The sequence below is a fragment of the Protopterus annectens genome, chromosome 3.part0, assembly GCF_019279795.1.
Source record: "Protopterus annectens isolate FY-2018-M chromosome 3.part0, PAN1.0, whole genome shotgun sequence".
Taxonomy (NCBI): Eukaryota; Metazoa; Chordata; order Ceratodontiformes; family Protopteridae; genus Protopterus; species Protopterus annectens.
The window spans coordinates 283,843,591-283,857,860 of NC_056731.1; the positions used below are offsets into that span (position 1 = coordinate 283,843,591).

Here is a 14,270-nt window from a genome sequence, read left to right on the forward strand (position 1 = left end):
TAGATCCCATAACTGTCCCGGTGTCAGAGGTTCTGAAGTTTTTAGCTTCTCTGTTCAATCAAGGTTCTTCGATCTCTACCATCAAGGTTCAATTGGCAGCTATTTCCAATTTTCATGAGAGCATAGAACCACCTTTGATGAGCAAGAAGTTGTGTAAAGCCTTCATGAAAGGTGCTGGGCTACTTCGGCCCCCGATATCTTATCCCGCTCCACCGTGGGACCTTAATGTTGTGTTACGTGCTTTGACCTCTTCCCCCTTTGAGCCGGCAGCAACTTGTGACTTGAAATTTCTTTCTTGGAAGACTGCGTTCTTAGTTGCAATTACATCAGCCAGAAGAGTTTCGGAACTTCAAGCCCTATGTGTCAAACCACCATACCTGGTTTTTCATAAGGATAGAGTATCCCTTAGACTGAATCCATCCTTTGTTCCTAAGGTTTGTTCTAGTTTTTGTCTGCAACAGTCTTTGGAACTTCCAGTTTTCTTCCCAAAGTACTCGAATAGAGCGGAATACATCTTTCACACCTTGGATGTTCACAGACAATTGCGCTTCTGTTTGGATAGGACGCACCAAACACGGAAAACAGATCAGTTGTTTGTGTCCTTTTCGGACAATAAATTGGGCAAAGCCATCATGAAAGTCACTATTGCCAAGTGGATCAGATTCTGTATCAGTCATACATACTTTATTTCTAATAAAGAGCTTACAACTACAGTGAAAGCTCATTCTACCAGGGCTATGGCTACTTCGGCAGCTTTTCATTCTAAGCTTGCCATTAGTGACATTTGTGCTGCGGCTACGTGGTCTTCTCCTCACACCTTCATTTCTCATTACAAATTGGACGTGGCATCTCGGGGGCAAGCTTCCTTCGGTTCCACAGTTCTCAGGAGTGTTTTCCAGTGAGCCACCCAGGAATCAGGTGCTAGGGATGCTGTCCCATCAGTACAGAATGTAGGCGAGATAGGATCACATAACATCTTTTAGTTATGTACTTACCATAACTTTAGATGTATGGGATCCATCTCGCCTACATTCCTAATAACCCACCCTCCTTCCCCCTGCCTTGGAGATCAGAAGAGACCGGACGGTTCGAGTTTAGCTGTTTCATCTTGAAACACCTGGCAATATTATATCAACAGTCTTTGTGTGTCTGCATGTGTGCGGACAAACAAGATCTGGGGAAGCAGTGGTGGTGCATCCTGGGATGTGGGATAGCTCAGCCAATAAGAGACTTCGTTCTATAGTATAGCGTGCCGAGTCGGAGCCGAGGATTGGCTCCGAACCCATCAGTACAGAATATAGGCGAGATGGATCCCATACATCTAAAGTTATGGTAAGTACATAACTAAAAGTTATTGCTTTTAGTAAGTTATCTTTCACAGTTGAAAATCCTTCATCTGTATGTTTGGAATAGTGTTACCTATAGCTGAGTTGTCCTACAGTTCCTTGAAAATATCTGAAAGAGGAGAAGAAGCCTTCAAAACTGCCTGCAAGTATTAAATTGTAGGGTTTTGTAATTGCACATGTTGTTATAAAATCTTGAAATTTTTGGCTGAATGTGTTCAAATGGGAGGGAAGTACTCCACAATAGTGTGAAATTCTACAGCAGTCCGCAGGCAGATCAGTCTTATAATGGGCTCTGCATCACCATCCTGGGCTGTTGCAGGCTTAGGTACTTCCCTCAAAGGGGAAATATGAGCATTAGGTAGTGATGTGATGTCAGGAGTATCACCATCAGGGGACAAAGAAGTAGATGCATCCTCCAAACTTTGCTTGGGAGGTCTGTTCCACCTGTATTCTTCCCCATCACTAATTATCGGAAATTTGGTAGTTAACCACTTAAATTTCTTTATAGCAGCTAGCCTATTAATAGAAGAGCTTTTGCCAGATCTCTTCAGCTTGCCTACCTGTTTTCTTGCACAAACGTGTTTCTGTTTTGAACAGAACTGTTTACCTTTGTTTGCTATTCTCATTAACATTTGGTCAAGGTTTGAGGTAGTGCGTTGTCACTGCTGTCGCAATCTATTGTTATAAAAAGGGCTTTTGAGATGAGCTGAGGCACTAGAAGTTATATGGGAGCTAGAAGTATCAGGGTAAATAGCCGAGGGGCTGTTCCTGAACTGCCTCTTATTTTCTTAAAGGCAGGTTAGTCTGTCTAAGGGGGAGGGGTTGCAGAGGAAATCAAGAGCCAGTCATCATCAGAAGAGTCGAGTTACTTTTAATTTTTCTAACCATTTTAAAGGCGAAAGTCCCCAAGTACTATGCAGATTGTCTACATTACATTTCTGTAATGTATTCAGTGTTCTACTAACTGCTTAAAGCTATGTTTTTAACTTTGCAGAATTAAGTTTCAAACTTCTAACTACAGATTCCCTTTCCTTACTTTTAGATTTTTCTCGCCAGCCACTAAAACCTGACCAAGTGGTAGGTTCTTTGCTTCTTTTTTGTTTGATTTTCTAAAACAGTCATATCAGAAGTTCTACCTTTGGGGAACTGTAGTGCAATATCATTTTTTGTGAGCTTAGATAATTTTACCAAATATTACACAATGGGCAAACTGTACATCAGCACCTTGATTGTCCAGTAGGGTATTAATGTACAAGTAATGCCTGCTGAAAAATGAACCTGCCACTTCACAGCAGCATATCAAGCTGCCATGGAGCTTGGACTGCAGAAAAATGGCTGCCATTACTTTACACTCGCTAAGCAGCATTTTTGCTGTTTAGCGAGTGTAAAAAAATAAACAGAACAAAAAGTGTGTGTTCGTGTGTGTGTGTGTGTGTGTGTGTGTGTGTGTGTGTGTGTGTGTGTGTGTGCATGCATGCGTGCCTGAGATCAACAGAGAGTGAGAGTGATCTTGTGTGAATGAATGAATGTATGAAAGCTGAAGAGACTGTGTGTGTGAGAGAGTGAGAGCAATCTTATTTGAGTGAATGCATGTATGAAAGCAGAGGAGACTGCGTATGAGAGAGAGATAGAACAAGCTGTCTGTAAAATTGTTGTGTTTTACTTAGTTATTTTTTTAAGTACTGTATTATTTTTTTATATTTTTGATGTAAAATGCTCCCTCCAACACCATTAACATATACTACAGAAAGTTTGAAACATTAGGCGGAGAACTATTTTTCATCAAAAATATATAAAAAAAATAATATAGTACTTATAAAGAATAAGTAAAACACAACAATTTTACAGTGAACCCCTTTCTCTAAGTGCAGTAATGCCTCCAGGGTGTGCCTGCCATGTCGGGCCTCATAACACCCCTGAGCAGGCGTCTTGGGGGATTCAGTGACTGCTCCCAGTTTGCAGTCATCTATGAACTTGGTCAACCAGAGGCCTTCGACATTGGCTTTGACCTCAGAGAACTAGCTGACAAAAAGGAGTGGGACCAGCACAGAGCCCTGAGGGTCTCCACTGGTGATCATCATCTTTGTAGTGGTGGCCTCACCGATCCTAACCTCTTGGGTCCTATTCATAAGCCAGGTAGCTATACAGTATGTTACAAAGGGGGTTTATGCCTAGTTTCGTAAATTTGTTCACAATGCCTGAGTAGGGTATTTTATCAAATGCTTTAGCCAAATCTACATAGAAAGTATGCACTACTTTCCCTACATTGCCTTAGTGACCTTTTCAGAGAAATCCTCCGGGTTCAGAAAGCCTGACCTTCCTTGTTGATAATTTCCATGATAATTCTTTCCATGGATTTGCAAATACGATTAGTCAGACTAATGGGTATTTTCCAGGATCTGTTGAAGTTTCTCCCTTATGAGCAAGGATGACCATCAGTTTCCTGATTGATTTTGACAATTGCTTAAATTTCTTGACGGTTGATGTGATTGACCTCTATACATCGATACCACATTTAGAAGCACTTGAATGGGTTTCCCTTATGCTAAAAGAAATGGGTGCTACAAAAAATGAAATTGAAATTGTAGCAGAACTGCTAGATATTATTTTGTCATCTAACTACTTCATGTTTAATGAAAAAGTTTATTTGCAAACACATGGTGTAGCAATGGGGTCACCATGTGGAGCATCGGTGGCAAACTTATTTATGGCATTTTGGGAAAAAACTTTTTTATTTAACAACAGTGTGATGGATAAAATTAAACTATACACTAGGTATTTAGATGATGTGTTTATCCTCTTAGAAGGTGAATTAGAAGAAGCTACGACAATAGTGGATTACCTAAATAGTACGACATCATTTTTAAAATTTACTTTTACTTTTTCAAGAAAAGAAATAGATTATTTAGACGTTAAACTTTCTAAAGATGAATTGGATTTTGAATACATTTCTTCAATATATAGGAAGAAAACATATTGTAATTCACTATTGCATTTCAAAAGTTCACACCCTTTTAAGCAGAAAAAAGCAATCATAAAAGGACAATTAATAAGAGCTGCCAGGATGTGTAATAGGGACATATTATTTTATGAAGAATGTAAGAAACTTGAAGGAATGTTTATAAGTCGTGATTACCCACCAGATTTATTTTTGGAACTTTTGAAAGAAGTAGATCAAAAACGATTAAAAGGTTTTTATGTACCCTTACTTAAAAAGAGAGATATAGAGACCAACACCATTTTAGATATTATGGTGACGGATGTAACTACAACCCCTATAGAAAATGTAGAAAATAGAGAAGTGTATATAGGAACCTCAACTAGTAGGATTAGTTTTATTTCTACATTTAATAGTGATTCCTTTGAAATCCAATCAATAATATTGAAAAATTGGCATTACATTCTGAATAATGAAGAATTATTAGATAAACTAGGAGATAGACCGAATTTTGTGTATAAAAAAGGTGATAATTTAAAATCAATTCTTGAAGGTAATAACAAACACAATAACAGCACTAAATCTAAAGGATGTAAACAATGTGGTTTTTGTAAATATTGCCACCATGTTAAGAATAGTAGTACCTTTAAAATAGGAGACAACACCTATCACATTAACTGTAATTTAAATTGTATTTCCAAATCTATTGTGTACCTTGCTTCATGTAATTGTTGCAATGCATACTATATAGGAAAAACTGATCGCAGATTACGCGACAGAATATATGAGCATTTGTATGCAATTAAAAAAAGAAAAAATGAAAACGCCTTAGCTAAACATTGCGAGAAATTTGAAGAGCATAGTTTTAGCTTTTTAGCCATTGATTCTGTAGAAAACACATTGAGGGGTGGACCAATTAATATACAGTTAGAAGTCCGAGAGCTAGAATGGCAGTTACGTTTAAACTCTTTTTGCTTTCCAGGACTAAATGAGAGCTGTAATATATCGTGTGTCTTGAAAATGAGAAATTATTTAAGACACAAACGATAACGTAACATAGCATATTTTTATATATTTTTAATCAATATTATTAAATTAAAAATTTTTAGCTTTAGCACACATAAATAAAACTTTTTAAGTAATATTATAAATTAAAATACTTATAAAATAAGTAAATACTAGTTTAATTGAATTTTAATTGATTTTTAACAAATTTAGAAGAATTTGAATCATAATGAATTTGTATTTGTCAGTAAAAGGACCAAAATAAGTAAAGGTAGTTTTGAAATGCCACAAGTTTTCCGCATATATAGATTTTGTTTATTAATTTAGAGTACATAATTTTAGGGTTATTTAACTTTAATAGTTGAGATAAATTAATGAATTTTAAACTCTTTGTAGTTTTCAAAATGTGTTTTTAAAAGTATTTTGGAATTGTTATATTTATTTTTCATGCAGTAATAGAGAAGCGTATAGAATTGTTTTACTAGTGTTTCTTTAAAAGTGTAAGTAACAGCTATGACGTCATGAATGGGATATATAAAGAATTGGCGGGTTTTTCAAATGTTGTTTATTATTGCTGAAGAAGCTGTGGGAGTACCACGGCGAAAACGCTCTTTTTATTGAATTAATAAAAAGCGTTCTTTTTACCTTATACTTGAACATTTCTTTTGGATTATTTAAAGAGAACATTTGCAAGATTTGCATTGAGTCTGGATTCGTAGGACAGGAGTTGGCGTTGTATTTTTCGTTCTTCAACAGTTTGTGCTTTTTGTTTCGCTGCTCTTAGTTTCGTAAATTTGTTCACAATGCCTGAGTAGGGTATTTTATCAAATGCTTTAGCCAAATCTACATAGAAAGTATGCACTACTTTCCCTACATTGCCTTAGTGACCTTTTCAGAGAAATCCTCCGGGTTCAGAAAGCCTGACCTTCCTTGTTGATAATTTCCATGATAATTCTTTCCATGGATTTGCAAATACGATTAGTCAGACTAATGGGTATTTTCCAGGATCTGTTGAAGTTTCTCCCTTATGAGCAAGGATGACCATCAGTTTCCTCCATTCTTGTGGCACAAAGCCTGTTTTAAAAGCATAGAAAGTAGTGACTCAAGGGGTCCTGATAAGTCATATTTTGGACTGTTCAAGAGGCATTCCAGGATATTATTGGTGCTAACTGAAGCTATTCTTGACTTTGGCAATCACAGTCCACACATGCTCCCTAGTTATAGGTTGAGAGGTTATGTTTGAGGGTATTTCTTGGGGGATGAGATAGGGTTAAAGTTAGAACTGAATTTATCTGCTAACAGGTTCACTACATCACCAAGCTTGGTGAAAAGTGCCACCATTAACCCCATGGCTATGTGCTGTCCTTTTGTTTTTTGATATAGCTGAAGAAGGCCTTATGGTTATCTTTCATCTGGAAGGTGATCTTAACCTTAAAGCTGGCTTTGTTTGACCATATTAGCCCTCTAAGTTGATTATTTAGTTTGAGGAGAGAGTTTTTATCTTTGTGGGAATTACCCTTCCTGATTTTTGTCTTAATTTTTTCCTTTTGTTGTATATCTTTTTTTAATTTGTGATGCTACCAGTGTTTTGTTTCTGGGGCTAGTTCTGGGCTTACTTCTGGTAGGTACAGCAGTATCTATGCAGCCTTAGATGTGGTTGTTGCAGAGTTTCTGACTCCAGTTCAGCTCAGGCCGCTGTGTTCTCCGGGTTTGGGAGGGGCATTGAATTTTGACAAACCATCACTTAATAAAAGATAGTTTACTTTGGAGTAGCTTGTAACTGTTACTATTTTTACTGGGGTTATGGAGTTAATTTTTATTTTGAAGGAGGCTGTTTTATGGCTGGACTTTACCAGGGAGGACAAGACATTATGGGGAGGGGTCCAGCATTCTCCCATATTTATGAGCATGAGGTCCAGTACGTTGAAGCCTCTAGTAGATGTATTTACTATTTTGTCTAGGATGTTTGCATTTACGAACTCCAGGAATCTCTGTGCCCATAGATTTGAGGCCATGTAGGATTCCCAGTATATATAGAGATAATTAAAGCCTCCTAAGAGTAGGGTGTTAGGTTGGATAGTAAGTGTCTCCAGTAGGTCCCAGTATACATTGTGAGCTTCTTGGGACATGCAGGGTGACCTTTATCTGGCTAAGATATGGTATCTATGGTGATCTGCAAATGGAGGAACTCCAGCCCATCATCCTGCTTGACCAACCTAGAGGTATGGTTGTTACTGATGTATATCGAGACACCTCCACCTTTAGCCCTTGTGTGGTGGGCACTGAAACCTTACACTACTGTGGGTGCTCTCTGCCACTTTAAACCTTGTCTTAGTAACTGCACAGATGTCTATATTCTTGAGTATGAGGAGGGCCTGGATGGAGTGTATTTTTTATTTAGGCTCCAGACATTGAGCAGTAACACCTTGAGGTTAATTTCAGTTGACTTTGCTATGCTGATAGGTTTGTCAATTTGGCTTTACCTAAAAAAAGACATTATGAGGGTAGATAAAGTTTTAGCCAGTATTCAAAAGCCTAGAGTGGACAGGTGCAGAACATCCTTAATAAAGCAGCATGGTCTGTTAACCATTTCTCCCAAGCTGACAGATATTGGATCCTCTTAGAATGATACCAGAAAGGCAGACAATTGTTAAAATCAGTCATCTTTTGCTCATATTGCAGCATCGTTATTGGTGATGGTAATATGCTGCTCAGTGCTAGAATAATACCATCCTGAGACACATAGTCTCAGAGCTCCGTAATGTCTCTCTTTATATATTCCAGAGAGGTACGTCTCAGGTCATTTACACCTACATGGAATATGATGGAATCATACTGGTACCTGTGGTGTAATGGCATGAATGTGTGTGTGATTTGGTGGAACCTAGCTCCAGACAAGCAACTAACAGTTATCTCTTCCTTGTTCAACCAGGGGCATAAGTATGTCTTACAATGGAGTCTCCTATGACAGAAGTCCTGGAAAATGTGTGTTTGTCTTAGGGGCTTAGTGTTTAGGGCTCCATTGAGAGTGACTGTATATGTGGTGTTAGGTATTGTTTTTTATTAAGTGCCTTTGGGCTTTCTGAAGTATAGCTTTGCCAACACCAAGTCTAGGCTACCATTGTTTAAGCAGAATTGTTTTAAGTGCATCAGCATACATTTGTATGTGTGTGTGTTGTGTGCTGTGTCAAGTGGGTATCGTGTGGGTGGTTTTGACAATCTGATGTGGACTTGTATAACAGAGTTTAGCCTCCGGTGTCATTGTGTAAGTACACCTTTCAAATACTTTCCATACTGTGTTTGTTTCCTGCTGTAACCCATCTGTTTACTCTACAGCTGAACACAACACTCTCTTGTTTGTCTCAGTTTTAAGGCACAGTGACCTACTGTTGTTCTTTTGGTTGGTTTCTGTCTCCTGTCTGCTACTTACATCTCATTCCTAATTCCCTCTCCACTTTTTCCCATCTGGGTATGTATATGTATCCATTGTCAACCTCTACATTGTGCAAGTATCTCATTTGTTGTTCTTTATGTGAGTTTTGTTTTTGTGCCCCTGCTTCCATAGCTATGTCCTCTTTCCACCCCCTGACTTCCCCTTACATTTTTCCCCATCTAAACCTCTTGATAAAAAAGTAAAATGGACATCTTTCCTCCCCAAAATGATGTCCTTCCTCCACCTTACCAGCACTCTCCTTCCCTATGTCCTTTTGTATGTCCCTCTGCTGGCTGTTACCCCTTTATGACTTTCCTGTACTCCCATTTTCTCTTTTTATTTCAATGAATACAACTTCATAGAGACATTCCTGGGAGACACTTATTATGGCTCACAGCTATTCTCATAGTACTATAAAGTTGCACTTGTGCATACACACGAGAACAATTTTCTTACTTAGTTAATGCTCGAGGCACTGCAGTCTCTCCTCTGAATTGATGTTTACCTTCAAATCACATTGCACTTCTTGGCATCACACATTTGTCCTTGCACGGTTGTGCTAAGTTATGTTTCTGATTGTCAGGGGTAGACTGGCATTTTTTAAGACTTTTTTTCAATTATACCATTTTAAAAGAAAGCAAAATTGCACATTTCTTTGTAAACCTGTTTAAAATAAAATTATACACATCCTCTGTGACAACACATTTTTGATCTTTGGACACTCAGATTAACCTAAACATCTTTTAAGGACAAAAGACTCCCATCCAGATAATGTCTATACTTATAATTGGTAACATTTTTTATATTTTGCTGGCAGAAAAAATGCTGATTGGGAGAAAGCAAGGTTGGTGACCTCACTGTGGAGATTTACTGCTATGTTAAGTAAATGTTCTCATACCTTTGCTTTAGGCTCATAGGTAATTATTATGCATGCAGTCTAGGAGACCATTAAGAAGCTTGCCTCAGATTCTGACTTGCCCAAAGCAGTCTGCTTAAGTGACTTGCTCAATGTCAGTAGGCAAATGAAGACTGAAGAAATCAAACCCTCAAACACCGGAAGTAGCTACTTAATAGCCCATAAACTTAATCATCTGTGTTAACCACTATTTTTTGCTTCTAGTGTAAAGGCCCCCTCTTTTTTCTAAATATTCACAGTATTTTTGTATATTTCACCATTTATTTTCTTTTACTGTCATTTACTCATTTTGCTCATGTAGTTGTAATCACCTGTTTGCCTGAAGTCCGAAGTGATGGCAGAAAAGGGTGCTTGGACCACACCACCTACTCAGTTATTAAGCAAAAAAAAAAAAGATTTATTTATTTATTTTACATTTGTTAGTCTAACTGGATACATGTCCATTTTCAGTAGAGGCCCGGGGAGAAAAGCTCCAAGAAACTTACAAAATACAATAAAGAAGGAAATAACAGTAAAGATACATACAAAATACAAAATAAAAATTGTAGTTAGAACTAAAAAATAAAATTGTATTTATTTTTTTTTTTTCAAAAAGTAGCAAATAGTTGAAAATTGTTAGAGAAATATTACCATACTCTGACTGTTCATAGCAAGGACAGTAAACTGCAAGGAATAATATTAATGAGAAGATGTTATATACATATATTTATGAAATTCATTAGCAGTTTCATGGTAAAAGGAACACTATAGGGTTTAGACTATGATGTATGGTAGTTATTGGTGAGAAGTAAGAAAGTTAGTCAGGATTAGTGCAGGAACATACCCAGTGTGTATTGAGGTATAGTTTGAGTTTCTTTTTAAAAAGTGTAAGAGAAGACAGAGTTGTGAGTTCAGAGGGTAGTAAATTCCATGGCTTTCCAACAGTATTAGAGAACAGGGAGTCACCTGCTGAGTTGTTGGATCTGCAAGTGTTAAACAGAAGTTTGTTTGATGAGCGTAAATTTTTTGGATTATTGTAGGGGGTAAGGAGGCTAGAGAGTATTGGTGGGTTGATACAGGGTCTTGTGGGCTATAGTAAGCTGTAGAAATTGGAGATGGTGTAGAAATTCTAGCCAATCAAGTTGTTTTTAATTAAGGCAGTGATGAGTTCTGAAAGGAGAGTCAATAGCAAATCTGGCAATATTATTATAGGATACCGACAGTTTGTTGAGGTTGTTTTTAGAAAGATTCATATAAATGGGTGAATCATAGAGTAAAGTAGAGCTTAGGTGAGTTCTGGCTATAGCAGTCTTGGCTACTGGTGTAAGAAAGGGTTTGATTCTATAGAGGGATACCAGTTTCTTGTTGACTGTTTTTATTGTACTGTTAATATGACTATCAAAGTTGAGGTTCTTGTCTATTGTTATTCCAAGGAGTTTGGTAGTAGGGTCGGGAGAAATAAGAGTACCATTGTTAGATGTAAGTGTGAAATGTATGGGGATGGACTTACGGGTTGGTGAGAAGAGTAGAGGTTTAGGGTTTTTTGGGCTTAGGAGGAGGCAATGGTTTGTGAACCATTCTTCAACAGTATTAAATGCTTTCTGGGTAAGGGTCTGTAGTTCGGTTTGAGAAGTGGCTGAACAGATAATAGTAGAGTCATCAGCATATTGAATGTAGGTAGTGTGTGGAATTGCTGACTGAAGGTCATTAATAAAAATGGAAAAAAGGAGAGGACCTAATATGGAACCCTGAGGGACACCAAGGGAGATGGGAAGTAGATTAGATTGTTGTGCCAGAGTACAGCCTGCTGTCTGTTTTCTAGGTAAGATTTGAACCAACTTATGGCTAAGGGATTAAGTGATAGAGATTTCATTATATGTAAAAGGAGTTGGTGATTAACCATGTCAAAAGCTTTGGATAAATCAATGAATACTGCAGAGGAAAGAACAGTTTTGTTACGATTATGGTTAATAGAATCTGTGAATGATAATAGGGCAGTGGTGGTACTGTGATAAGGTCTGAAACCATGTTGACAGTTGGCAAGTAAGTTGTTTTGAAGGAGGTGGTTAAGAAGTTGCTTATGGATACACTTTTCCATAATTTTTGCTAGAGGAGATAGTAGAGCTATAGGATGAAAGTTAGAGAAGTCATAAGAATTTCCACCTTTGTGTAGTGGAATAATGTAAGAAAATTTCCAGATTGATGGGATATTTCCTTCACTTATGGTTCTATTGATCATAATGGATATGGGGTAGGCAATGGCTTTAGCTCCGTTTTAAAGGTATTCAGCTGGGAGTTGGTCAGCAGAAGGGGTGGTAGGTTTTAGTTTTTGGAGAAGAGAGCATATACTGGAAGTAGACACAGGTTGTAACTGAAATGATGGGGGAGGGTTTGAAGATGAAGTAGGCAGATTTGTGGTATCTGGAGATAGTTGGCTAGCAAGAGTTTGGATAGCATTGGTAAAGAAAGAATTAAAGGCATTGGCAGTGTGAATAGGACTCTCTGGGTCGGAGCCTAGTGGGTTGAGAGTGATAGATTGTCCTGGGTAAAGAAGTTTGTTAATGGTGTTCCAGAACTTTTGAGGTTTCATTTGATAGTTCTGCTGTGCCTGGAGGTAAAAGTTCTTTTTGTCTAACATGATGGCTTTTTTAGTGTGATTTCTAAGTTGCCTAAAAGTTTGGTGATCTGTTGGATTTTTAGTAGTATGCCATTTTTGCCCAGGCTTTGTTTCTCAGAAGGACCTTTTGCCTAGTAGCATTAGAGAGCCAGGGGGCTGGTTTAGCTTTACATCTAACAGAGCATACTGGGGCATGGTGGTTCAGGATGGCTAAGAATGTGGCATTAAAATAGGTTAGTGCTTCATCAAGTGGGAGAGATTTTAGTGGGGACCAATTTCATTGATTAAGTTCTGTCTGGAAGAGTTGAAGGTTAAATTGCTTTTTGTTGCGTACTGTTCTGACAGTGTTAGGGTGAGCTAGGTTAGTTTTATATCTGATAATATAGGTTAGGGAGAGGTCACTTAAATCATCTGTGAGGGTTCCTACTTTGTAAGTTTGATGAGGATTATTAGTAAGTATCCAGTCCAAGGTAGTTTCTTTGTTGTTGGGTTTACTAGTTCTGGTAGGGGAGTTAATAGTTTGTGAAAAGCCGTACAAGTTAATATGGGTGGTGGAGTGTGTATTATTACAGGACTGCCAGTGTGCCATATTGTGCAGTTTACACAAGTTATTGAATTGTTTTCTTAACTTTCACTCTAGATATTTACAATCTGGTTATATAATACTGTCACTTGTGTTTTATTTCAGCTCTGCCATCCAAATGTTGTTCATTATTATAAAACCTTCATTGAAAGTAAGTATATTACATTGCATATAAATGCATGCTATTGTATTGTGTTATCTGCATTTATGTATGGTTAAAAACACTGGTTCCCAATCATACATGCACATGTACATACACACACAAGCTGCTGTTTGGTGAATGGATGAATCAACTGAACAAGTAGTATCCTCCAGTATCTTTATCTCATGCAAAAGTCATATATAGTGTAGTTTAGTTGACAGTAAACTGACTAAAAATATTCAGTTTATTTTTCAAATGTCAAAAGAGACTTGTAGCAAAAACAATACAGTTCTATGAAGATTCTGTTATTTTACTTTGATATGTTCTTCTTGGCTTTAGTTTATGTGAGAGTCGATTTCCTTAACAAATTATGGTGCTGTTCTTTTCATTGGTGTCTTTTTATCATTTTTGTTTGCTACTATTAATCTTCCCAGGCTAAAGAGTGGAATTCAGAAAAAGTTGGTTCAGCAAAGCTTTGTACTTAAGTCTTAAGCATTGTAAATAAGCCCAGAACCAATAAATATGTAGGTTTGGCTTGAGGATGTGATACAGTACTAAACACTTTTCATATAATTTGAATTGACCTACATGTTAAAAAATGATTTAGTTTTACAAATTCTCGATGTGCGTATAAATAAGCTATTATTAGATCAAAACACAATCACACAGAAAATACTTTAGTGATTACAGACAATTGAACATTCAACTTAACTTTGCAGATGAAAACTTTTTTTTTCGGGGCCTGAGCCCTTCATACCTCCATAACTAATACTTATCATTCCATGATCACACAACACTGGTGAGGGAAGAAACTGCCTTAAACAAAGGACAGTGGTCTCAGGAAATCACTGATGTCAGTCTAGCATAAGTGAGCAAGTAGTTTCCCATGACTTGGTGTCTGAAGAAACAGAAGACATCTTATCAATACAATCTAATGGAATGAATACTATATAATACACCTCCAAAACTGACACATAGGCATGGGAAATTGTGCAGTGCACTGGATATAGGGCAAGATAAGCATTCAGAGCCCAGTGGATAGGGCCATGATATCCCTTACACACCATGTGCGCCAGGATTGATTTGTGACCTGGAAATGTGGAAGGTTGACTGAGGATTAGTCTGAGTGACTGGAGACCAGTTTAACTATTTCAAGGACAAGAAAAGGAATCAATAGTTCTGCCACTTCCTTGTGGAAATCAAGCAGAGTAACAACATGGCTTCTCTTACACACAAAAGAAAGGATATAAGAAGCAGTCCTGTTGATGTACATATGGGAAGATGGTGCAGGCTAAGTGACAAGGCTGCATA

At 37.5% G+C, this 14,270-nt stretch overlaps 1 protein-coding gene across 1 annotated transcript in view; it reads left to right on the forward strand.

Annotated features, from left to right (window-relative positions):
- NEK10 (NIMA related kinase 10) overlaps nucleotides 1-14,270 on the forward strand; it is a 3,576,599-nt gene that overhangs the window by 2,328,204 nt on the left and 1,234,125 nt on the right. The window contains exon 21 of the mRNA XM_044064761.1: nucleotides 12,923-12,968. Within this exon, the coding sequence (XP_043920696.1) occupies nucleotides 12,923-12,968 (46 nt within the window). The remainder of the gene's footprint in view (nucleotides 1-12,922; nucleotides 12,969-14,270) is intronic.